This window comes from Panthera pardus, unplaced genomic scaffold (genome assembly GCF_024362965.1).
Source record: "Panthera pardus isolate Hobbes unplaced genomic scaffold, ASM2436296v1 HiC_scaffold_8, whole genome shotgun sequence".
Classification (NCBI taxonomy): domain Eukaryota; kingdom Metazoa; phylum Chordata; class Mammalia; order Carnivora; family Felidae; genus Panthera; species Panthera pardus.
The window spans coordinates 90,573,879-90,601,380 of record NW_026527013.1 but is presented as its reverse complement, the minus strand read 5'-3'; the positions used below and the strand labels follow the sequence as shown (position 1 = coordinate 90,601,380).

General features: G+C 37.8%; 1 protein-coding gene across 1 annotated transcript in view; it reads left to right on the top strand.

Annotated features, from left to right (window-relative positions):
• ELAPOR2 (endosome-lysosome associated apoptosis and autophagy regulator family member 2) overlaps positions 1–27,502 on the top strand; it is a 176,541-nt gene that overhangs the window by 109,308 nt on the left and 39,731 nt on the right. The window contains exons 4-12 of the mRNA XM_019443170.2: positions 948–1,095; positions 4,342–4,428; positions 6,504–6,609; positions 7,608–7,760; positions 8,363–8,451; positions 18,512–18,692; positions 20,858–20,986; positions 25,992–26,082; positions 26,764–26,866. Coding sequence (XP_019298715.2) covers positions 948–1,095; positions 4,342–4,428; positions 6,504–6,609; positions 7,608–7,760; positions 8,363–8,451; positions 18,512–18,692; positions 20,858–20,986; positions 25,992–26,082; positions 26,764–26,866 — 1,087 coding nt within the window. The remainder of the gene's footprint in view (positions 1–947; positions 1,096–4,341; positions 4,429–6,503; positions 6,610–7,607; positions 7,761–8,362; positions 8,452–18,511; positions 18,693–20,857; positions 20,987–25,991; positions 26,083–26,763; positions 26,867–27,502) is intronic.

Below are 27,502 nucleotides of genomic sequence, written 5' to 3'. Positions count from 1 at the left end.
AGATTTTTTTCCTGTTAGAAGAAAGAAAAGAATTTGCCCAAATCTCATTCTTATCCATATAAACACTTACATCTGAAGAGAAGGGTGTTAAGTTGTGCTTTCATACATTTTGGTTAGAAATATTTTTGGCCAAAGAGTCAACAAGTGACTCATTATTGGTTTATCTAAGAATTAGGGTTAGATTTACAACTTAATTTAATTACTTAATTAATATATTTATTTAATTTAGAGAGTGACTGTGTGTGTGTGAGTATGTAAGGGGTAGAGAGAGGGAGAGAGAAAAGCCCAAGCAGGCTCCGTGTTGTCAGTTCAGAGCCTAACTCAGGGCTCAATCTCATGAACTGTAAGATCACGACCTGAACCAAAATCAAGAGCCAAATGTCCAACTGGCTGAGCTACCCAGGTGCCCCAACAACTTACATTTTATTCACCAGTGTGTTTTCTTAATTTTTCACTTTTTTAAAACAAAAATTCCAACCAGACTCTTACCCCTATTATATACTCTGAAACTGTGATCTATATTTTACCTAGATTCACTTTAAATGGATTTTTACTAGTACTATTCCTTCTTTCATCTCAAGGAGCTCCCTCATCCCCCTGCCAGGTATATGTGTTTATAAATAAAACTTGAGATGATGTTTGAGAAAATAATTCTACCTCAGACGATTATAGTTTGTGGTCATCTATTTGGTAATCAAATTTTTGGTGGAAAAATAGCAGTTTCCTAGCAAATGAATCACATAACCTTAACAAATTTAGGAAGTCCTGTGCCATAAGAAATGAACCTTTTCCCAATAACGTGTTGGCCTTCGAGTTCCAGAGAAGCTTGAGACTTCTCTGCTGTGCTTTGCCGATGGAACTACTTCTGAAACTGAGTTAGGTAACTTGTGAACAGAAGAGGTTTCTGAATGCTAATGTAAAAATGCCTGTTGGTTTTGTTTCCACAGCTCTTCTTGGGTCCCTCGTGGAAATTACATAGAGTCAAATCGTGATGACTGCACAGTATCTTTGATCTATGCTGTGCACCTTAAGAAGTCGGGTTATGTCTTCTTTGAGTACCAGTATGTCGACAACAACATCTTCTTTGAGTTCTTTGTAAGGCCTTTTATGTTCTCGAATTCACTTTTTGAGGAAATTCATGTAAAATTTCCATTAATCAGTTGTTGCCATTGCATTGTATGCCTCCTCATTTTTTCCTGTTAATTGAACCTTTTGATCTGAAAAGAAAACCTTATATTTCTCTATAATACTTTATTTTCTGGTTAGTGTTGTTACCTCTGAACTCTCACCTTGTCGAGTAACATTGGGCTTGTTTCATTTTTGGTTATGATCATTGGATGAACATTTGATTTAGACTTTTTGTGTGAAAAATACCTTCACCGAGAGTCATTTTAATTTTTTTTTTATAACTACAGATGCGATTTTATTCAAAATATGTTTTCACCAATTTTTGTGTTTTTTTTTTCCTCTTTGCAGTTTCAAGCATTTGACTGATTTATGTGTAAACTTGGGCAATATTATAAAAATAGAAGTGGCTGTATGTTTCTGATTCTGTCAATTTTGTACGATCTAAAGGCATCAGTGGATGAGATAGTTGATGTCTCTGGTAACAGATGAAATAGCCTTACGGAATATAGGATAAAATAATAGTCTGACAGAATAGGCTGTTATCACTAAAATTATTTAAACATTTAATATAAAGTGTATCTAATCTAGGAAATATTTGTTGTGTCAGCCACTCTGATGCTTGAGAAAATGTTTTCGGATTGACTTATAAAACCAAAAAAAAAAATGTGTGTTCTACATATAAGTGGGAAAAATATCTTACAAATGTTCCTGTGGTCCAAATCTCAGGAGCCTATGTGCTAGTAATGCTAAAACAAATTTATATTGCTCCTGATTATGGAAATTGTTAGTCAGAAGTTTTTTGGTAGGAAGAGATATTTGCTGTTGAAGTATGAGCCTTGGATTTGAAGTCAAGAGATTCTGGCTCAGGCCCCAACTACAGTGGCTAGTTGTGTGTTTCGGGCAATTAAAGTTAACTTTCCAGCCCTCAGCATTCCCTTTTGCCAAGTGGATTGTATGACAAGACCTTTTAAGGAGCCTCCTGGTTCTAATCTTTTGATGACTTTAAGATGTTAAGTAACATTCAAACAGATTTCCTTTTGAAGCTACATTTTGTTTGCAAAACACTTCTTAGAGTAAATGATTCTCAACTCCATGGGACATTTTTGCAATCTTACTAAAACTGGAATAAAGTTAAGAAGCAAGGTAATTATGTAACTGTTAGAATAAGCATTTAGTTTTTGTATTGTCAAGTAAGTCCTTTGAGAGTTGTTGGTAAAGGTACTCTTGAGGCATGAAGTTTGATTACTTCCTTTCAGTGGTCCCTTTGTTCTTCTGGTTATAGACTGAGAAGGGGTGGTGAGTTCATGTTCCTTCTTTTATTGATGTTTCAGCCTGATAGGGAGAAGTTTATTGACTCAGAAAGTCAACACTTAAGTCGTCATGCTCATGGTTAATGGAAAGGAAATGTCTCAAGACTGAAAGATGCACTTGTACCTAGAGACATTACACAATTTAAATTTTTTTTAAACGTTTATTTATTTTTGAGAGACAAGAGAGACAAAGCACGAGGAGGGGGAGGGGCAGAGAGAGAGGGAGGCACAGAATCTGAAGCAGGCTCCAGGCTCCGAGCTGTCAGCACAGAGCCTGACGCAGGGCTCAAACCCATGAACTGTGAGAACATGACCTGAGCTGAAGTCAGTTGCTTAACTGACAGAGCCACTCAGGCGCCCAGAGACATTACACAATTTAAAGCAATAAAGTAATTTTAGAACTATGTGGGACCTTCATTCAGCTCCTCCACTCTTCTTTTTAAATGACAAAACTGAAGCCTAGAGAGAATAAGTGATTGGACTAAGGTCATAGCTTTACTACTTACCTTTAGAATGAAGAACAGAAATCAGATTTCAAAATGCCAGTAGAATGTCCTGAAAACACATGATGTTTGATTTCAGCTGAAAAAAAAAAAATGCTTTCAGCTTTTCCAAACATTGATCATCAAAGGTATATTTAGGGTCCATAGCTGCTTAAAAATGGCTTACCACTTGCATTAGAATGGCCATTATGCTTATAGTATAAATATGACGATTAGATTTAGTTAAAAAAAAAAATAGCCTCAGTAGGTGATATTCCCTGATCTTTTGAGATGTTAAAATGATCTATTTTCCTGTTAATAACCTTTATGAAATATCTATTACAGAGTACATTTTTTAATAATTTTCTTAAGTTTATTTTTTATTGAGAGAAAGAGAGAGCATAAGCTGGGAGAGGTGAGAGAGAGGGAGACACGGAATCCGAAGCAGGCTCCAAGCTCTGAGCTCTCAGCACAGAGCCTGATGTGGGGCTCAAACACATGAACCGTGAGATCATGATCTGATCTGAAGTCAGACACTTACCCCACTGAGCCACCCAGGCTCCCCCAGAGTGCATTTTCATGTTGTTTTTAAACTAGTCTGGAAGGTGAATACAGTGGCAAAGATGTAGAGACGAAAGAAATAGCAATTCTGGCAGAAGTAGAGGGGATGAGTTCTTCCTTTAACCCTACTCTGTTGCTGACTCTTGTGCAATACTGCAAAATAGCCTAACCTTTTGATGTCTGTGTATTCTTCACAGGCCTGGAAAAATAGTGCGCAAACTCTGAGGCATTTTGTAAGAGTTGTCTGGAAAACACAAAGTGTTTGGTGCTAAAGATAGTAGCTGTAGTCATTTGAATTGGCTTGGCATATGATTAACATTTATCCTCCTCCCCCCACCCCCCACCCCTCCACCCTGAAAAAATTTAGGGCTTTGGCTTTGGCTGTAGCCACTTACCTATGTATGGACTTTGGAATAAGTCCTGTGGAACTGAACACAAAGCAGATTTCATTTATTTATTAATTTAAAATGTTACTGCCCTAAATCTTACAAAAATAAACTTTATACTTTGGGGCCTGCATGGTGAATGCAAGCTTTGGACACATTTGATAAGTTTTTGGTGATGACTTTTCTCCTTTCTGTGAATTTTCAGGGTTGACTGCTCTGATCCTCTCTCCTTCCCTCCTCTCTGTTCTTAACCCTTTTCTTACAATAATGAGGATGCTTTACTTAGAACCACAGTAAACAGTTGTCACTTGGGCTCCAGAGGCCTTGGTTATGCTTACTTGCTGAGAATTACTCACAGCCATTATTTAGTATGTATTGAAAGAAGCTCTTACAGCCTGTCTTGTGCTGAGTAGTGCCTTTAATTAAAGCTATTATTCAAGAAGCTTTACTGGGGCCATTGTGTTTTATCCATAGATTCAAAATGATCAGTGCCAGGAGATGGACACCACCGCAGACAAGTGGGTAAAACTCACAGACAATGGAGAATGGGGCTCTCATTCTGTAAGTCTCTCTTTGTTCTTCTTCTCTCCCACCAACCCTCATTCTGCTCCTTCCTTTTCCCAATCTTATAAAGAAGTTTATTTTATGAAAAAAAAAATTGTTCATTAATTTAGACAATTTCTGGGTAGGGAAGAAATTGCCTCAAAGTTTCATGGACACAGGGTCTTTCTAGATGCTTTTTTCCTACCTTTCTCTTTGGGTTTCTTTCCCTTCTCTTCACTGTCAGACTCCAACTCTCCTCCTTTTCAAAGGGGCATTGACAAGAAATAAGGCTATTGAAAACTAATACACAGAACCTCTGGGTGTGTAAGTTTGCATATGTGCCTGTCATGTGGGAGAGGATCAGTGGCTCTTGGCACTGGACGGATCCTTTGTTCCATCTTTCTCTGCAGTGTCTCCAACAAGTGACTTTCAAACTTGTTTTGTTGGGGGCTGTACTGACTCCATTGTTGGACAGCACTGCATCTCACAAAATCCATCCGTGTTTGAAGCCAAACCTGCTTCCTGTCTATTTGTCACCTGTTGCTCAAACTTCTACCCTCTCTGGTCACATTTGGTAAAGTTACTACCTACTCTCCACAGTATAACTCCAAAAGCTTGAAAGCAATGATCAGGTAACACAGTCTGTGAATCTGTTATTATTGGAGGCCCTCTCCCGTTGGAGTAAGGCATGGATTTAAAATCTAACTCTGGCTTACTGTAGTTGTGTCTCTTTAGGTAATTGGCTTAATCTCTTTGAATCTGAGTTTTCACGGAAGACATGCGGGCTGTCTTGCAGGGTTAAATGAGATGTTATACAGGAAAGTCCTCATGTGGTACCTACGGTGTAGACTAAGCTCTATGTCAATAAGTGACCATCTTCCCTCACCTTTCCGTTATTGCAGGTGCCCCATCCTTGAGTGATTCATACAGTGTACCCTCTCTGACTATTTTTGATCTGTATGCCTGGAAGTGGTAATAGAACCACTTAAGATCCATTTGTCTAAGCATTCATTAAGCTGCATTTTGAAGGTACAAGTAACTCTTGGCAACAAATATGCTTTCTTCACTTAACCCAGGGGAAAGTATGTAATGTATAACTTTGCTGAATCTCTGGCATTGTGAAATACATGTTTTAATTTTATGGAGCTTGAATCTGGCCAGCCAGAGACTACACAGAAGAATAAAAGGGGCAAATGAGAAATCAAGGAACTCTTATATCAGTTCCTTTGACAGAAACGGCATGAGATTTATCAGAAAAGTCATTTGATATGTAAAAAGAACAATGTGCTGGTGGCAAAGGAAGCAAATATTAGATGTACTGATCATTTAAGTGCTGGAGATACACATTTAAATCATGTTATTTTACATGATTTTTCTCTGGTTGCTGTTGGAGTATTGTTTCTTAAATAATTTTATTTCTATTTATTTATTTTGAAATATTGCTTTTAAGTTTATTTATTTTGAGAGAGAGTGAGAAGGTGCAAGCAGGGGAGAGTCAGAAGGGGGGGTGGGGAGAGAGAGAATCCCAAGCAAGCTCTGCACTGTCAGCGTGGAGACTAATGTGGGGCTCAAACCCAGAACCGTGAGATCTTGACCTGAGCTGAAACCAAGAGTTGGACGCTTAACCCACTGAGTCGCCCAGGCACCCCTATTAAATAATTTTAGAAGGAAGCAAACTCATTCTGTTGCCTTTTGTTTTCAGAGCCCAAAGATCTGCTTGTGAATAGTGGCAGTCAATACATACTGGGCTGCGTGTCTTTTTACTGTCTAGAATGAGCACCTTTTAATTATGAGCCAAGACTTCATGCACATGGTTTAAAAATCATTTTCTCTTTTTGTTCAGACTTAAAGAATTTTCTTTTCCTTCTTTACTGGCATATTTTTTTGGATTGGCAAACTGTTTGTTTGTTTTTTTAAGAGAATGTGACCACAACAGATCTTAGGTCTGAATTTGCAGTAGACTTAAGGTTGTAGGTTCCCAATTAATGGTGTTTCATAAAAATGTCTTGAAAAGTGTATATGGGATCAGCTTTCAGGTATGGTTGAAGGAGCCTGGTTTATCTGATGTGAGTGCCCTGTCTTCCTCTTTACAGGTAATGCTGAAGTCAGGCACCAACATACTGTACTGGAGAACTACCGGCATCCTTATGGGTTCTAAGGCAGTCAAGCCTGTTTTGGTAAAAAATATCACAATTGAAGGTATTTCATAGCAATCTGTTTTGGTGGTCACACATCACATTTTAGAGTTAGTTAAAACATTGGCTAAATGTTTGCTTTGGATATCTGAAGGGCTTATGGGGTAGGATACATGTCTAAAGACCATGATTTTATTTTGGACAAGTTGACTGGTGTTTTTATACCTGTAAACTAAATTTAATCTCTGTGAAAAAATAAGTATGATAACAATTTTGGTGTCTTTAAGTAAAATAAAATGATCCTTGTTCATAAGAACCTATTCTTCATTCAACAGATGTCTATTGTGCCAGGCATGGAGCTCACTGGGATATAACAGCTCACAGTTATATCTGTAGAAATAACAATAACATAAACTTCTCTGCCTGACTGTCTCCTAAACCTCTTATGCCTCTCTGAACCAGTCAGGCATTTTCTGGCCCAGGAGAGAAGCCAATAAACTCTGGAATAGTTCATTCTCAATTAGGGCTACTTTTAATTAAAGCAGTGATTCTCCTTTATTAATGGCTTCTATTTTATTACTTTCTGTACTGGTTCCTGTGACACTAACTCATTAGTCATGGGGACATCTGCTGGCAAAGGCTGGAATTACAAGCCAGAAGAAAAGGCCATTTCCCCTAGGGTCTGTTACGTCTTGCCTGTGACTTAATGATCAGTGGAGGAAAAGGGAACAGGTGGCCATAAAGGTCAGAGAAAAGTAGGCTCATAGAGAGCTTAGAGTTAGTGGAATTGTCTTTTTGACGACTCAGTTGATAATTTAGTATACCTCTGTTGAAATCTCAATCTCTTGTTTAAGTGTCTGCTCTACTTAGGATGCATAGGATAGTTTCTATCCCAGTTTTTTGCACACGGTAAATACTTCGTTGCTGTTGCATGAATGGGATAAAGGATCCCGGCTCACTATTACTACTTCTCTCACTTCTGGTAGAAGCAGCAAGAAGGTGCTGATCTGCTTGTTGCTCGTGGGTCCTCCCTCCCATGCTCTGGTTTTCATTACCACACAGGGGTGGCATACACATCAGAATGCTTTCCGTGCAAGCCAGGAACCTTCAGCAACAAACCAGGCTCGTTCATCTGCCAAGTCTGTCCCAGAAACACCTACTCTGAGAAAGGAGCCAAAGAATGCATCAAGTGTGAAGAGGAGTCCCAGTTTTCAGGTAGGACTGGTCTTTGCCAGTTAATAGTCTTTGTTCTTTCTCTCTAAAATTATGTTTGTTTACAGTGTAGAGTCATGAGCCAGAAGTCACACGTAAAATGTGGGAACGGTGTGCCAGGAACCAAGTGCTAAAGTGAATCAGTATTGAATGGATAAAATACAACTTATTGCCCTTTGTGCATGACTTTTCCATTTGTAATTTTTTCTGTTCTACACCCTACAGGGAATTACTTTGGATATATTTATACTAATCTAAAAAAATCAGATTGTAATTTTACATGATTTGTTGGCATAGAGATGTACTTAGAAAATTTTAATTTGTTGCAGATTTACAGTGTTCAGATAATAATGGAAGAAATCTAATGTCTTCTTGGAAAAATTATATGTTTCTTGTGTATCATGGAAACATGTATTGCTCCAGGGTAAATAAAAATACAGGCCTTTATTTTCCTTAGGTCTAGCTAGTTCCTCCTAAATTCCTTCAGTGAGGAAGGTTATTTTTAATTTTTATTTGTCTGCTTTTTTTGTTTTGCTTTGATTTTTGCTTTTACTGAGAGTCACAACATACATGACTGATTTCTGAAATGCATTTTTATGTTGCAGAGGAAGGGTCCAGCGAATGTATGGAGCGACCTCCCTGTACCACAAAAGACTATTTCCAGATCCATACTCCATGCGATGAAGAAGGAAAGGTATACAGGCTGTATTCAGTCACCTGCATTCCGTTTTAATCCAATTTGAGCAGACTCTTCCCAGTTTGAGCAGACTCTACTTTGTTGGTGAGAGACTTAAATGAGTTGATTTATAACACATGTCTGTAAGTGGTATGGTGGAAGTTTAAAAATGTCGATTTTGAATCCTGGTGTCCTGGCTTTGATTTCACACTGTTACTTATTAGTGCTGTGGGCTGGTTACTTGCTCTAAGTCTTTTTTTTTTTTTTTTTCCATCTGTACAATGGGGCTGATTCCTACCTCATAAGGCCACTCAGAGAATGCATGAGGTATTCACTTTAAAGTTCTTAGCATAGTGTCTGGCACCTAGTGAGTGCTTAATAAATTACTGCTATTCTTAACAGGAATTTTTTTAAAAGAAATAATAGGATCAGGGGGAGCACAACCTTTAAAACGTGTACTATGACTCCCAGGATGGAAGCATCTTATTTGGTTCCTCAGTAGGTTTGATCAATAAAAGCCATGCAGCCATAGGCACATTCAGTTATGGCAGATTATTATGTAATTGCATTTAGAAAACGCAAAGTAATTACCATACAGACGGCACTTAGCCAGAGGAAGAATGCATACATGAACCCTGCAGTTGATGTGCTGTTCTCTTTATTACAGTTAGACTGTATTAGCTTATGTCTCGGAGAAATGGATTCAAGTGGCTGCAATGCAGCATTTTTTTTTTTGTTTACATCTTTGAAATAATGGCATTAAATTAATTTTTTTACACATTTATTTTAGAGAGAGAGTGCAAGCAGGGGAGAGGGGCAGAGGGAGAGAGAGAGAGAGAGAGAGAGAGAGAGAGAGAGAGAGAGAGAATCTTAAGCAGGCTCCATGCTCAGTGCAGAGCCTAACGTGGGGCTCAATCCCATGACCCTGGGATCATGACCTGAGACAATATTTAGAGTCTGATGCTTAACAGACTGAGCCACCCAGTCTCCCCCATGGAATTTCATTTCTTGACCTAACTTGGAGAATACACATAGATGTCAGTATTGCTTTTGTTTTTAATTTTGTATCCGTAGTTTCTAGTGTGTACTTTTTATATTTATATTATTACTCTTGCTCTTAGTCCTAAAATTATTTAAGAATTGACTTTTGAATACTTAAGACCAAGCATATTCTGGTATTTACAGGAGAGTCATTACTTAGAATAATTCAAGAGAAGGCCAGTTTACATTAGTTGAAAAATTTTTTTTAAGTTTATTTATTTGTTTTGAGAGAGAGAGAGAGAGAGAGAGAGAGAGAGATGGGGAGAGAAAATGAGCGGGGCAGGGGGCAGAGAGAGAACCCCTAGCAGGTTTCACACTGTCAGCACAGAGCCCATCGTGGGGCTTGATTCCTTGAACTGCAAAATCATGACCTGAGCCAAAATCAAGAGTCAGACACTCACCCAACTGAGCCACCCAGGCACCCCTAAATTAGTGGAAAATATTAATAATTATATGTATTATTTTTAATAAGTATATGTATTATTTTTAATAAGGACAGTAACTCAAACAACCCTTAAATTAGAAGGAGTTATAAAGTAATATCTTGATGGCCCTATAATAGTGGCCAAACAAAGGGTATTTCCAATTAGAAAATACATGTAGAGAACTACATGTATGTTGAAAGTAATTTGAAATAATGGTACTTAACTAAATTTTTTAAAACTAAACTTGACTTATTTAAGTAAGGTGAATTGAATTTACTTTATTGTATGTATAGTAATCACTAATTCAGCATTACTGAAGCTTATGTGAATGAGATCTACAAATTGTTCTAGTCTTGGCTATAATGAAAATATTTAAAAGTGCTGTTTTTATTATGTCAACAAGTAGTTTTTTGTGTCAGTGAATACTGTGACAAGATTTAGTTGACCTGGGCCAAAAGGAAGTAAAGCTATACATTAAATGTAGAATGCACGGAACACACACACACATCTGTGCACACATATGCATGCACCCATAGGCAAGTTGTGTTCACACATTCACACAAATTGCTTTCTTTGTTGAGTCTGGGTAACCCCTGAACATGTTCTCAGTGTAGAACAACACATTGTACTAGCACTCCATAAACCCAGTGAATCTTTAAAAAGTGATTTGAGACTTATTTCAAGATAAAAATGTCTCGCTTCAGAAGTAAACAAAAACCAAAAGGAACTTAATTAACAGATACAATTAATTAATTAATTAGTGGGGAAATAAAGATTGCACATGTGAATTTGAATTTTTTCTTTTTTTTTGTTTTTTGTTTCAACATTTTCATTTGTTCTGGTTTCATCTTTTAAAAAGGTATTCTAGGGGCACCTGGGTGGCTCAGTCGGTTATGCATCCAACTCTTGATTTCAACTCACGTCATGATCTCACGGTTCATGAGTTAAAGCCCCTGCATTGGGCTCCCACTGATAGTGTGGAGCCTGCTTGGGATTTTCTCTCTCCCTCTACCCCACTTGCACACTTGTGCTCTCTCTCTCAAAATAAATATATAAAGTTTTTTTAAAAATAGAAAAGGTATTTTATTCTTACTTGGCTCATCCTGGTGATTTGCTGGTGGTTTAGTGATGTTTTCAGGTCGTTCAATGACTGTGGCTCTTTTTGTCCTGTCGTATTCTCTTTGATCTTATTTTCCCCTTGTGTGGAGATGATCCTCAAGGAAAGCAGCTACTGATGTATACAAGCTTTTGGACATGATAATTTATATGACGCAGAAATGCCCAGGTTTCTCTATTCATTCGGAAGTTTAGTTATTTGATTGCTTCCTTCCAATATGGAACATTTTTCAGAAATATTTTAATTAGTAACTGAAACCGTTCTAATCCTGATTGAGAGACTCTGATTAACATCATGAAAAATGTGGAATGTCTATTCATTCATTCATTTATTCAGTGAATCTTCACTGAGCACTGGTTATATTCAGAGTGCTGGGTGATGAGGGCAGAGCCAGGGACAGGCAGAAGAAGAAGGTAAATGTCTTCCTGGATTGTAGGGCAGTGGTTGTCAACTTTTTTGTGTGCATCAGACTCACCTCGAGGTTCCCATCCCAGATTTTCTGTTTCAGCCGATCTGGGGTGGGACCTGAGAATTTGTATGTGTTTTTTTAATTTTATTTACTTTTTTTTTTAAAGTTTATTTGTTTATTTTTGAGAGGGGCAGAGAGAGAGAGGGAGAGAGAGAATCCCAAGCAGGCTCCACGCTGCCAGCACAGAGCCTGACACTAGGCTCAAACTCCTGAAACCGTGAGACCATTACGTGAGCAGAAACCAAGAGTTGGATGCTCAACTGACTGAGCCACCCAGGTGCCACAAGAGAATTTATATTTCTAAGAAGTTCCCAGGTAATTCTGATTCTTCTGGTCTAGGATCTCAGCAGTTTGAGAACGACTGGTCTGGATTTCAGTGGAATAGAGATAGTCTGTCAAAAAAAAAAATTTATTTCCAATTGTGATTAGTGCTACAGGAAGAGAAGTCTGAGTTTTATGGGGATCTGACCTAGCCTGAGAAGGCTTCAGAACTGTATGAAACCTCAGGCCCAGGTATGGAAGAAGAGCATTTTGGGAAGAGGAGCAGATTGGTGAAGATCTGATGTAGGAGGGAGCATGGTGTGTCTGAAGAACTAAAGAGATATGAGTGAGACTGGAGTGTGGGGATGTGGTAGGGGGTTGCATTAGCTGCAGCTAATGGCATAGTTTCATGCCAGAAGAGGGAGGTTTCATAGTGGTGAATTAACTTGAAATTTTTGTGTATGTTTTGTTTTCAAAATGTTCAGAGCCCATTTTTTAAATATATTGAGATATACTCATATGGCTGCATGCAAGCCCATGCACAGATTCATTGCTGGAGATTTGAACTTAAAAAATCTTCACCTTGCTAATGGCCAGGTAGTCTTCGAGAGAAGGCATCTTTTAATGTTTGGCAACATATTTGAACCAGCTTCTCTGATCTTCCAATGGCTAAGATAGGGAATTGTGGACTAAATGATCTGGTTAAGACGATATATGGCTGAGGAACTGTATGTAAACGTCTGACTTAATAAATGGATATCGACTAGGAATGTAGTTGATATTAACTGGCAGTGTAGTTGGTATCATGTATTGGCTGTAGGAATATAAATTTAGCAAACTAATTATATATATCCTATGTCATACCAAGAAGAATATGAGTACATGTGACTTATTTTCAACATTTGATTTAAAAATCCTCAACTTACATGAGGATATTAGGGATAAGTGTGTTGAACTGTAAATCAGTAAAGCTGGGGAGAATGACAAAAGTAAAATTTAGAGAGACCTCAGTGTGCTTGAACAGTGAGCTCAAATGACCAAGTGTTGGTGCTTATTTGTGTTAAAGTCTCAGATATAAAAGTATTTAGAAAAGAGAAAACATGAACTTGCCAAAAATATTTCAAAGAGAATCCAAACTTTAGAACCTGGCTTACCAAAGAAAAAATGCAACAGAAATTTAATGGGGGAAAAAACTCCCAAAAATATGAAGGGTACTTAGTTTTCAGGTAAGTAGGTACATAGTTGAAAAACAAGTCTCCCACTTGTTTATCCTATCCACAAAGGGTGTCCCAGGTCTGCTTGCAGAAGTTAGAGGGATGAGATGATTTTGTTAGGGAGTCAACCACTTACAGACAAGGCTTAAGCTTTTGTTTATTTTGGGTAACAGAGCTAGATAGAGTAACTTTATTATTATTATTTTTTTGGTCTTTTATCTCAGGGTAAATGGTAGTTCCCTCCCATGCTCTGACCATGGGATGCGATACACATTTCTTCTGAATGGGTTGCAAAGCAAAGTGTCAGTTTTGCTTCCACACTTGAAGATGATTGACAATTCTGTCGATGAAATTAAAAGATACTTTTCAGCATTTGGGGTGAGTGGAAGAGGGCAGGAGCCTCTTGACTCACATGACTGGGAATTCAACCCAGAGCCAACAGCTTTATTAGGACGTTTTTCTCTTGATCTTCTCATTGGTATTCTTGGCACAGTTTGCTTTCCTTCAGAGGCAAGCTCATTCCTGTGGTACCAGATGCCTCTTGGCTTCTCCACTATCGTCCTCACAGCTTTTGATCAGAGGGAGGCACTGAACAAGTTTCAGAAAACACTCTTACTAGTCCTGCTTGAATCGTGAGCCAACCTCAGACCAGCCATTCTGTCCACTAGCGTGGGATACTCTGTTTGGACAGCTTCGTTCACTGACTGATCCCTGTGGCTGGGCAGCTGGACTGTATAACTCCCTTTTCCTCTCAGTGTTACACAAGTCAGTTCCTAAAGAGGAAAAGATGATATCTCTTACCACACTGAAAAGAGAGTGATTCTGTGCAGTTTCACAGAACTCTTCTGCTCTTAAATAACATGAATAGACATGGCAAGGTTGTCTTCATATACTGGGAATTGCCACAGAATTTTTTGCATACCTCTACTGATAGTTTCATCAGTGGTCATAGAAGGTTTGCTAGTGTTTTGGTATCAGTTCACTTTATTGCAAACGCAGTTCTTGTAAAGATGACTGTTTCCTTCGCCGGACTCTCAGCTTCCTGTAGACAGAAATGTGTTGTTAATCACTTAAAAAGAAAAAGATCTCTAAGCCTAGTAGAGTACCTGGAATATAGAAGATAATGAAGCATGTTTTGAATTAATTCATAAATAAGAGAATTAGTAAGTGAATGAATGATTAACACAGTTACAGAGTTGTGTTCTGTCCTTGGCAAAGGGCTCAAAATAATTTTGACAAAATGGGCAGAATCTAAAGTAGAGGGGTCAGGATATTAAACTCTTTGATAGGAAATAATGGTTGAAGTTGCTGGTAATATTTTTTCAAGTTGAAGAAAAGACACCATGGGATGGAGGAATTTTGGTCATCTTTCTGACATTTTCTGCTTGTCCCAAAGAGATTTCATCTCTTTGAATATCCATTACATCTCATGTTTCAGATGATGGTGGTGACAATAATGATAGTAATAGAAATGATGGTATTAATAGCAGAAGCATCTGTCATTTACACAATTGTGTGCACACTCTGTGCATGCATGTGTATTCAAACATTGCCTCTAATTATTTTTCTCAACAGCTATGCAATTTAGACATATTATACTCAGTTTGTAGATGAGAAAACTGAGGCTTGGTGAAGTTAAAGTAATTTCCGTAAGGTTATAGGTAGCCAGAGCTAGTAAGTTTTAAGGCTGGAATTCTAATCATGTTTGTTTCCAAATCCAATGCTTTTGTATTCTCTTCAAGTATTTTCTTTCTTTTTTTTTTATGTTACAGCAGTTTGTGAACCTGTCTTATCATTATTAGACTGTAGCCACCTTCAGAAAAAAATAATTGTCTTATTAATATTTAAATTCCCCACAGTACTTTCTTCCAGTAGGTACTTAATGAAAACTTCCTTAATAGTAAGCTAAAGCATTAGGAGGGAAATCGTAGAAATGAAGAAATAGACTTTTCTGTGTTATTCCATAAGGCAGAATTTGGGCGACTTTATAGAAGGTAAATTCCATTGACACATACTGTTCTGATGTTTTGTCATAGAGGAAACTTGCTGCCAGGGTTAGAAGGGTGCCTGGCAGGACAGGATGTTTTAGAAGGAAGCCTTCTTGAGAGGGGGACATTAGACTGTGCAACTTAGTCATCTCTGAGGCTAGGAAATTGGTGGAATTTGTCTAGTATTTTCTTTGCCCTTTAATGAACTTCAGTGTTCTAAGTTATTCCAAATGCTCACTGTCTCTTACGCAGTACTTGTGAATTGTATGGCAAGGGTAAGATGTAGGGGACATTAAAAAATAGGGTATAAAGGGATATGGGTTTTATAACTGCCTTCCTTCCTATATGGCTTAAGCAAGTCAAATATAATTGGAAACTCTGTTTCTGAATTAGGATGACGGGAAAAGACCATGGCATTTCCCAGTGATTAAAGAGTTCTAAATCTGTATAAAATAAAATTTCATGATAGTCTTCTTTAAAATATTTTTAACAGCTTTATTGAGATGGAATTCTCATATCACACAATGTATCCATTTAAAGCCTTAGTTCAGTGTTTTTAATATTTTCACCCCAATCTAATTTTAGAACATTTTCTAAAGCCGGAGCTAGAACGTCCGGTACAGTGTTCAATCCCCAGAGTGTCTTCCACATAAAGGAAGAAGAGGACCGAAGCTTGGATGCATTTAGAAAGGGGACAAGGACGTAACCACAAGGGAAAACAGAAAACATTAGAACTTTCACAGATAAGGAATCCAGGTGAATGCTGGTATGTAGTTGGGGAGCTGGGCACATGGTGAGAGCGTGTGTGGATGTTGAAAAAAAATATTTTAAAGGAGACTATCATGAAATTTTACCTGATACAAGTTTAGAGCATGGCTTTGAAGGAGGGGATGGACACAACTTGGCAGAATGGTGTGGGCATGTTGGAGAGACAAAGTGATGAGGGCTCAGTGTCTCACCCCTGGAAAAGATGGAAGGTTGGAAAAGGCAGGAAGGAGAGTAATAGTCTGCCTAGTTGGGAACATACAAGTTAGAACATCATAGGAGCAGAAGGCAGTGAGGCTGGAGTAGTGGTTGATAGACTTTTAAAGACTATGGAATTTGGCTCTAATGAATTCAGTCAGTCTACCAAGCCCTGGTGCTTCTGTACAGGGACATTTGCAGGAAGAAAGTTGACAACTGTGGACAAATCCAGTCTCAAAATCTGTCTAAATTTAGTCTTCCCAGTCTTGAATTTTATTTTGACATGAGAATTGATACCTCCATGTGTTTCTCTAAAAAGTATTTTATTCCCGCGTAATATAAATATAGTCAGACACTATAGATCTTCTCTAATCCTACTGCCCGTTTGATAAGTCTTGTTTTATGAGGGTTTTTTTTTTCATAAAATGTTTCATGATTTTGTCTCAACTTGCCGAAGAATGAGTTGATTGTTGGTTTTTTACCTGTGCTGTGAGCCATCTGGCACTCGGTATCATTTCTATTAATTATTATCTTTCCCCAGTCAGCTCCACTTGAGAGCATCTGTCCCCATTAGAAAGGGAGGCACAGAATCAATCTGCCATGTGAAGCAAGAGGCTTTGTGAACAAAACTTTTCCTATAGAGCATTCGAAATTTGGCTTCTAAATGTTTACATTTAAAGATAGTGCACATTTTCTAATTTTTAAACATTTACTGTGCTTGGATTGAAATGCAGGTGGTCAGCTGACTTGGTCAAAAATATATTTGCATATTTTACTATTTTTACCCTAACCCAACTGGCTCTTCTTGACTAGTGTTACTTTACTGTTAACTAGCTGTGTCTAATTCTTGGGCAAGTTGTTTCACGCTTCTTATCCACAGCTTCCTCATTTATGAACTTGAGGATAATAATACTGACCTCCCAAAGTGGTGGGGAGGATTACGAGGTGAGCCCCCAAAATCAGTGCGAATGCTCAGGTTAGCACCACCCCACCCCTCCTCTCACGTGGGACCCACCTATTTTCAACAGTGCGGTAGGTCATACCTAACGTGATGGAATTTCAATGAATGTCCAAATAGGTCAGCGAATTTGTGAATTGATTGGGTTGAAAATTTGTTTTCTATACATGCTGAGCCAGAATTCGAAAAAGACCATCCCCCAATATAATGATGTTTAATTTGCTTATATTCTCAGAATTTTAGACTCCCCCTTTTTTCGGGGGAGTGGAGAACCCCTGCGGGATACAGGATCTAGTTTATTATTTTAGCTGTTGAGGAAGCTTCAGCAGGAGCGGCCATCATTTTACAGATGGGAAGAGGGAGGCATATGGGTGCAGTGGCTGGTTAAACTGTATCATGATGTGGGCCATAAAATGAATGCAGGAAGAGAGAGTTGTAAAAGGAAAAACATGTTATTTATAGTTCTGTTGAGACAGCTACCTTTTAAACCTTTTTCTTAAGCGTCCTTCTTCAGATCAGGTAATTTGCTCTTCTGTAAGAGAATACTTGAGAATAAAACTGAGTAGTCTAAAGGATATGCTATATAATTTTTTATTAACTGGAAATAACCATAGACAAGTACCTTTAATTTTGTTTCTCCAGCTTCAGTATTAGACTTATTATTTCAAAAATTGTTTTAAAGGAGAAAGATTCACTGGATTATATACCTATTGAAGGAAACTGAGTCTCTTTTTAAAAACTATAGTTATGAAAGAAATGATTTTTCTCTTTGCATTTAGAATACCTTTTTTTCCCCTTTACCGAGCATATTGATTTTGTTTGTGAAATGGCTAACCCATTTAATATTTCTGGTTTCAAAATGAGAGTAATTTTATAATCACAACTTTCTGGGTTTGGCTGAGTTACAGCTATTTTGTTGTATTTTGTGTTGTGTAAGGGTGTATGTATGTGTGAGAGAATATGAGAGGATGAGGTCTAAAAGATTACTGTCTGTTAAACTAGAGGCTGTGTTAGCCATAATGTTAGAAGTACCTGTAACAGGGCCCAGAATTAGAAATATTTTAGGTATGGCTCTTGAAGATTAACATCAAGTAGACAAAGATTCAGAGAGCAACCACATGTATTTGTGAAATGCCATAGTCTTCTTAAAAAGATGAATCTGTTCTTTTGTGATCACGTTGTGCTAAGCCTGGTGTTATGTGCTGGGGGGTGAGGGAAAGGAAGAGGGTGGTGGAGATCTCCAAATGAGAAAAGTAGTGTCTGAATAGAAACATATGTTGGTTATGGAATAGAGTGAATGAGTAGCTAGAAGAGTAAGGGTTATACTCATGTGTCTATATTTTAAAGAGGAATTCCACAATGAGGAACTTGTTGTATGAATGAGGCAAGGCCACCTGTAGCTCATAGTGAAAACATTTGGAAGTAACAGTCATTCTCCCACCAAAGGTTTTTCTTCTTGTCTCATTTTGTTACTAATGTTTTAGAGTCTTTTCAGCTGGCCCTTCTATCACTGTGTGACTCTTCCTAGGCTTTATGTTTAACACTTTTTGTTATTGGAAATTTAAAGGAAAAATACAATTTTATATCACCTGCAAGTTTTGTTTTGTTTTGTTCCCTACCTCCCCCTTTCCCCCCCTCCCAGACACAAATTATGTACAAGTGGATAGAGCCCAAAATCTGCCGGGAGGATGTCACGGATGCAATTAGGTTGCCCCCTTCTGGAGAGAAGAAGGATTGTCCACCTTGCAACCCTGGCTTTTATAACAATGGATCATCTTCTTGCCATCCCTGCCCTCCTGGAACATTTTCGGATGGAACAAAGGGTAGGATGCCAATTGGTCAAAGAATTGGACCTTTAGCCAAATAATCTTGCTGGACTATTGTGACCTTGTTAACTGTTTTTATGGAAGACTTATAAAACATACTTATCTCAGGAGAGTTGAGAAATATTATAATGAATTAGGAGATAAGGTCTTCTTTTTTTGTTGTTGTTTTTTTTGTTTTTTGTTTGTTTGTTTGTTTTTTGATTTCTGCTACTGACCCGATTTCTTTCTTTCTTTCTTTTTTTCAATATATGAAGTTTATTGTCAAGTTGGTTTCCATACAACACCCAGTGCTCATCCCAAAAGGTGCCCTCCTCAATACCCATCACCCACCCTCCCCTCCCTCCCACCCCCCATCAACCCTCAGTTTGTTCTCAGTTTTTAACAGTCTCTTATGCTTTGGCTCTCTCCCACTCTAACCTCTTAGGAGATGAGGTCTTCTTTAGCATACCAAGGATAGCTTTCTAGGGGCATCTTGTGTAATATGTGTAATATTCTCTTAATGGGATGACTCTTCCTTTGATATTGATAAAAAATTCCACCATATTAACTGATTAAGGATAAGCACTCATTTTTTGGTGAGAGTGTACACATATGTGAATGCAAGCATAAAATATAACCTCCTCTAATTTACATTTTGTGCTATAATAATAGCAAAAATTGCTTGATCACACGGCAGTGAAAATAGTCTCTAAGTTGTTTCAGAGTGTATAGTTGGGAAAGTTTTAGCGTATATCAAATAATTTAGAAAGTAGTATACAGAGTTTGTTTTAATTTTCATAGACAAAAATTAAAATGCATTTCAGTTATAGCCATCTCACTTGAATATAACCATGCCGTATATTTACTATCTAGAGCCTGTGATAGATAGCATAAGAAGGACTCAGGAGTCTAATTGACTTCATTTTGAATCTACATCCTATAGGTGACGTTCAGTATGATCTAAGTTACTTAAACCTTTTTTTTTTTAAGTTTATTTATTTTGAGAGATAGAGAAAGCACAAGTGGGGAAGGAGTAGAGAGCGAGAGAGAGGGAGAACCCCAAGCAGGCTCTGTACCAGCAGCACAGAGCCCATCACAGGGCTCAAACTCAGGGACCGTGAGATCATGACCTGAGCTGAAATCTAGAGTTGGACACTTAACGGACTGAGCCATCCAGGCACCCCAGTTACTTAACCCTTTTGAACCTCAATTTTCCCATCTGTAAAATTGTGGATAATAATATGTAGCTCATTATCACTGACCAGGTTATGTAAAAATGTGTCCTATAGTAGTACTTTGGTATCAAGAAGTGTTTGCTCAGTAAATACTTCTCTCTACTGATGTGATTAATGCAAAGTGTGTTGGGCAAATTCGGAAATGGTTGGGAAGGATCCTTCCATTTCATTGTTGCAGATGTTAATTTAAATCAGGTTTATTTATAAACCTGCCTCTTTCCATATCTCTCAACAACTATGATCAGTTTTCAACATAGTGAGTATTTTGAATTTCAAGTAATCAGTCCATAATTACATGGTATAATACTCTGTTAAGTTTAATAAACAATAGGAAAGTTGAAATATTTCCTTGCTTGCAAGGTAGATGGAACTGATTCTAAGGTCACATATAAGATAACTAGTTTCAGATTACCCTTCTTGTGGAGGGTGATTTGATATTATCAGTTACTCTCAGATTTAAGGAAAAAGTAATTTTAAAATATTTCATATTTATCCTTTTCCTTTCTTCATGCGAGTCAAGTGTATAGGGTAAACTATATGCAGAAATATTTTTTGTTGCAGATTTCTTTGGCAAAGTTACTCTTTTTCTTTTTAATGTTTATTTATTTTTGGGAGAGAGAGAGAGAGCACACACAGGGGAGGAACAGAAAGAGAGGGAGACACAGAATCTGAAGCAGGCTCCAGGCTCCATGCTGTCAGCACAGAGCCCGACGTGGAGCTCGAACTCATGAACCGCGAGATCATGACCTGAGCTGAAGTTGGATGTTAACTCACTCAGCCACCCACGCGCCCCTAGAAAAAGTTATTAATTCTTAAGCGAATTGGCGCTCTAGTATCTCTCCTTCCCACCTCCCTTTTTGCTAATTAAAGTTTAGTAGTCCTTAGAGGAAGAGGAAGATGTCCAGATGTGGTTTAATTGTAATTGTTTATTTCACCTGTCTCTTGTAGAATGTAGGCCGTGTCCCGCTGGAATGGAGCCTGCGCTTGGGTTTGAATACAAATGGTGGAATGTCCTTCCTGGCAACATGAAAACTTCCTGCTTTAATGTTGGGAATTCAAAGTGTGACGGAATGAATGGTGAGTTCAGAATTCACCTACCTAATGAATGTATTTGGGTAATAGAGACTCTTGGACCCAGGTCTCTGAGAAACATACCATATATGGGTATGAGGAACCTCAATCTTACCAGTTGGCTACGTGTCTGTCTTCCAGCCCTCACATCAAAATAGTAAATGTGGTGTCAGAGCCAGTTGACTTTTCTGTAAGAATATGAACTATTTTGCATTTCTTTGGAGTCAGTTTTGAAGTAGATACTGATGATCATCACTTATGGTTATAAATACCAGAATAAGATCACCGAGGGATGTAATAAAACTTATGTCATTTGCCATTTTGAAGAGTAGTATGACAGCATTTCTGCCAGGATTTGTTGAGTTTGGCTCAGCACTGAGCTGTATTGAGAGGTGAAATCATCTCTAATTCCCCTTCCTTGTGAAATCTGTGACTGTGTGTACAAAATATGTATGAACCCTACTTATTGAAAACTTGCAAGTGTGACAGAATACTGTGTGAGATGGTGGCTAAATTTTATTTGTTCTATAATTTTAAGACCTGAGAGAGGCTAGTACCTATTTGTTCTGCAATATTTGCTGGTTGAATGAGTGACAGTATCTATGTGTGTATTTTTTTAAATGTTTGTTTATTTTTGAAAGAGAACACAGGCAGGGGAGGGCAGAGAGAGAGAGAAAGATAATGGGACACAAGATCCGAAGTGGGCTCTGTGCTGACAGCAGTGAGCCCTGTCTGGAGCTTGAACTCAAAAACCGTGAGATCATGACCTGAGCCAAAGTCAGATGCTCAACTGACTAAGCCACCCAGGTGCCCCACCTGTGTGTATTTTTGAACTTGATGCTCGGAGTAGGTGTCACAAGTAATAGAGTTTTACACCAAAATACATCCTTTTACTTTTATCATCTCATTAGAAATTTTTATGAGCTCACTTTTTCTCCATTTTATATTTTGTTTTAAAAAGGTTCTTTATAGTTGCATCTGTTTTAAATCAGTACCTATCTGCAATAAATAAACTTGGGGTGTGGGAAGTGAGGTGAATACATGAATACAAAGATTGAAAAGCCGTAGGTCTTTGAATAATGTTGGTTAAGCATGAGTGAGAGTGGGAAAGAAAAAGCCTTAATATATATTAAACATTATGAAATACTTTCTTTATTGACTACTAATCCCATTTCTAGGAAATTATCCTAAGAAGAAGAAACAATAGAGTAGTTACTACCTGACCATGAAGGTGTTTGTTGATCCTGGATTGAATTCTAAGTTGAGGAAGTTAAGACCTATGGAGGAAAAATAAGATGGGAAGGCCAGGGAATTGAATGATTTCATGAAAGCATTGATAGGGGTGTGTGCGTGTATGTGTGTGTGTGTGTATGTGTGTGTGTGTGTGTGTGTATTCATTTGTAAAGATCTTCTGGAACATTTAAAAAAAAATTTTTTTAATGTTTTTTATTTATTTTTGAGGGAGACCGAATACAAGTGGGGGAAGGGCAGAGAGTGAGGGAGACACAGAATCCGAAGCAGCCTCCAGTCTCTGAGCTGTCAACTCAGAGCCCGACATGGGCCTCGAACCAGTGAACCGCGAGATCATGACTTGAGCTGAAGTTGGACGCTTAACTGACTGAGCCACCCAGGCAACCCTATCTGGAACTTTTATTTGATCTTTTAGAGAATTTAGTCTAACTCTCAAGACACTACTTGGTAGCCACTTATTCCCTCCTTTACTTAGAGGCTAAATTTATATTTTTGCTAATTTTCAGGAATATTCAGTTATTAATTTGAGAAATAGACATCTCTGCCATATTAGTATGTGATATTAGAATAGCAAATAGTAATGTGAAAAATACAATACAAAAATAAAGATGAAGAGGTGATGTGTATTTTTGTGTCTGGACAGTTCAATATCAATCTTTGAGAGGAGTAGCATTGAAAAGAACGGGGACCTAAGTGAGAGGCCCAGGAACAGCCTGTTTCATGAGGTAGTCACCCAGTCATGGGGTTCACATAGATGTGCTTTGACCAGCTTGATTGTGTGATTTGGAGTACTTTGAGATTCATGTCTTGTCAGTCTGAGTTTTACACAGTCGTAGAAGAGATAATGCAGAAGTAAATCTTCATGTGTTGGAAGTTTGTCTAAGAGTTACCTATAATTAGAGACAAGTTACTGTTTATCCATGAAGGTGTTCATAGAGCATTTTCTGTGGTAACAGAATTTGAAATGGTCAATCCGGCGATAGATGATGTTTATGAAAGTTATGCTGTACTAATCAGATGTTATTACAGATGTTATACAAGCATTAAAAGCATTACTAAGCAGATGTTATACAAGCATTAAAAATGGCAGTCATACGGAAAACACTTTGACAATGTTTCAAGAATTTTGAATGTTCCTATTCTCCAACCCATTAATTCTATTTCTGGGAATTTATATGAGGGAAACAATGTGAAGATGTGAAGAGAGAAATTACGGAAAAATACGTTAACTTTAGTGTTACTTAGGAGAAAAACTAAATTTTCAACAATGGGATATAATTAAATAAAATTATGTTGTAAGCATACCATATATTATTGAGTCATTAAAATTAGATGGGGAAATGTTTTTAATATAATAATAGAAAAATCAGAAGACATTGCTAATGAAAAAATCAGAAAATAGAGTAAATAGTAAAATCTAAGGTCTATTTAAAGTGTGTACTAGAAAGGGGCACCTGGGTGGCTCAGTTGGCTAAGCGTCCGACTTCGGCTCAGGTCACGATCTCACTGTCCGTGGGTTTGAGCCCCGCGTCGGGCTCTGTGCTGACGGCTCAGAGCCTGGAGCCTATTTCAGATTCTGTGTCTCCCTCTCTCTCTGCCCCTCCCCCGTTCATGCTCTGTCTCTCTCTGTCTCAAAAATAAATAAATGTTAAAAAAAAAAAAAATTAAAGTGTGTACTAGAAAAATGATTGAAAAGAAATACATTGAAATGTTAAGAGGCCATCACTTGGAAGTGGGAAGTTTCAAGGAAGTATGAATTGTTTCATTTTTTTCGTTTAGTTTTACTTTATTTATTTATTTAAAATGTTTATTTTATTTTATTAAAAAAAATTTTTTTTAACGCTTGTTTATTTTTGAGACAGAGACAGAGCATGAACGGGGGAGGGCCAGAGAGAGAGGGAGACACAGAATCTGAAACAGGCTACAGGCTCTGAGCGGTCAGCACAGAGCCCAACGCGGGGCTCGAACTCACGGACCGCGAGATGGTGACCTGAGCCGAAGTGGGACGCTTAACCTACTGAGCCACCCAGGCGCCCCTGTTTGTTTATTTTGATAGAAAGCATGCAAATGCGAGTGGGAGCAGGAGGCAGAGAGATGAGAGAGAGAATCCCAAGCAGGTTCTGTGCTGTCAGCATGGAGCCTGAGGTGGGACTCAATTTTCTAAACCGTGAGACAGTGACCTGAGCTTCAATCAAGAGTCAGATGCTTAACTGACTGAGCTACCCAGTGTCCCATAGTTTTACCATATTTAATAAACATTCCTCCTTGGCACACATTGCTTTCCAAGTCACGGTAACAACACAGAATACTGGTTTAAAAATATATTTATTTGACCTAGTAATTCTTTTACTGAGATTCTTTTCTAGACAAATACAGAAAAACTTTACCAAAAATAGGTTTAGTATTATAGTGTCATTTATACTAGCTAAAAGGTAAAAACAATCCAAATGGTTAAATTGGATGTGTGGTCAAAAGGAGGTAAGTCCAGGGGAACCTGGGTAGCTCACTTGGTTAAGCATCTGACTCTTGACTTCAGCTCAGGTCATGATCTCACAGTTTGTGGTTTTGAGCCTCATGTTGGGCTCTGTACTGACAGTGCAGAGCCTGCTGAGACTTTGTCTCTGCCCCCCCCCCCCCTCTCTCTTTCAAAATAAATAAATAAACTTAAAAAAAACAAGGAGATAAATCAAGTAGTGTGATTTGGTAAATTATAGATATTAATTATATCTGTCTCATGATAAACTATTAATTCAGTCATAAATATGTTAGTAAAGTATATGGATAAAATGCATATGCAGTAATGTTACCATATAAAACCATGGCACAAAATGTTATCAACAGTAAGAGCTCAGTGATGTAAAAACGTGTGCATCAAAAGATAGTGAAAAGAAACTCCTCAAAATGTTAACACTGGTTTTATTTATTTTATTAAAAGTACGTTTAATTTTCATTTCTCAATTTTTCTGTGGCTTTCAAAATTTTATAATAAATATAAATAGAATTTCTGAAAACAAGTAAATAATGGTGTGTGTGGGGATGCTTCTCCTTTCCTTATGCAAGGGGCCCCTTTCAGCCTATAGTATATTGATTGTTTCTGTGCAGAGGACAGACCTTCCATCACCTTCTATGTGCAGCTGCAACTATACTGTTGACAGTAGTTAGCATGCGCCTTTCTCGCTTTTATTCACCTGACTCCTCAGTGAGTGTAGACCCAGTCTTGTCTTTCTACCCCTACTGCATGGTTCCTGGCACTCAGTGCATGCCACTTGAGTAAATAAATAAGTGAATGAAGGCAGAACAGGAGTTTTAAATTAGGGAACAATAATATAGCAAACTATAAGAAAGAACGCTGGACCCCAAATCTTCATTAAGTAATTTGACATTTTTAGTTTCCGTTGGTTACCTGAAGACTAAGATTTTCCATCTCAGTTTATTAGAATGGATAAAGACCATATATTTTAGTTAAAAAAAAAAAAAGCCTAATTGAGAAAACTTGTTAGTTTTCTCATTGAATAGCTTCGATGCAAAAGTATGTATTACTTGATTCTTCCTGGGGAATCATATAGAATGTCTATTGATATTTAGGAGTCTACCTCTGCATGTAATTTGCTACTGCAAAGTAAAAATAGGGAATTTTGGGGGAGTATTTCTAACTTTGAACGTAAGCACCAGTAGTCCGTTTTTTAAACCTTATTTAAAAAGGTTGTTGGAAATCATTAACGGAATTTTTACTGATAAAGATGCCTTATCTCATTTCCAGGTTGGGAGGTGGCTGGAGATCATATCCAGAGTGGGGCTGGAGGTTCGGATAATGATTACCTGATCTTAAACTTGCATATCCCAGGATTTAAGTAAGGAAAACCAATTCTGATTCCCTTCTGTAAGAATCCTCATGCCTGCTTCCCTATAGAAATAGTTGAAGTATGACTGCCTTCATAACATACACTTACATTGTGACGGACTTAGCAAGTAACAGGTTTTTATAGGATAATGTATTACATTTAAGAATATCTGTAAAATTGGTGATTGAGAAATTATAACTGTTAGTTGTATATTACTTAGATAAAGCTCAAAGCTTTTAACACTAATTCTGTCCAAATGTTACAATGACCATGATTCTTGGATGCTTAATGAAGAGGTCTTAGTCCAAGTAGTTTATGGGAGTATCCTTTGGTTTATATATTTATTTTTCTCTCAGTTTTCTTTGTAAAGTAGTACGTTATAACTCTTTAAATCCCATTTGGGTTTAGTTCCCCATGTTGAAGCTTCCTAGTAAGGCATCTTTTTCCTGCTTTAGAATGGATGGTAGTATTTATAGTAGGAGATTCAAGCACATTAACATGGTTGTGTAGACTACTGGAATGGTATGGGTGTGCAGAGATTGAGTGAGGAAGAAGTTGTGGCTGGAGGCAGCCATTTATTAGGAGCAGAGATGAGCATGGCTTTCAGCTTAATAGAAAAAGTGACTTAGTTTTGTTCCATATTGTATTTACAAAATACTATAAATATTGTAATTTTAATCTGTCAACTAGACCACCAACATCTATGACTGGAGCCATGGGTTCTGAACTTGGAAGAATAACATTTGTCTTTGAGACCCTCTGTTCGGCTGACTGTGTTCTGTATTTCATGGTGGTAAGTGAAAGAGAGGCTTTCAAAGGCGGGTTTCTAAGCTTAGCGTTTTCTTTCAAGTGTCAATTCATTTATGCAAGTTGGGATAAGAATTCCATTTTCCTTCCCATTCTTAGGCCCTTCCAAAAAAATTAAAAAATATCTAGGGGCACCTGAGTGGCTCAGTCGGTTGAGCTTCTGACTTCTGACTTCCACTCAGGTCATGATCTCATGGTTCCTGAGTTCCAGCCCTGCGTTGAGCTCTGTGCTGACAGCCCAGACCCTGGAGCCTGCTTTGGATTCTGTGTCTTCCTCTCTCTCTGCCCCTCCCCTACTCACACTCTGTCTCTCTCAAAAGTACATTAACATTAAAAAAATTTTAAAAAAATGTCTAAAGAAGTCACTAAGAAATGTGCAATGTAACCCACAAAGAAAGCTTGTGTTCTTCATGGGAAAGACTGAGTGAGGGGGCTTGGGCAATTGACGGAAGTCAGGGAATATTAATCTGGTAAAAATTCCTTCCTAAAAATATGCCACCAGCCCAATGAAAAATTCGTCTCTAATAACCATTCAGTACTTCAAACCATCAGGAGGGAAAAACCTGTATTAATAAAGTGAAGGTAGAATATAATGGGAGTGTAAGGCATCAGGAAGAAAAAA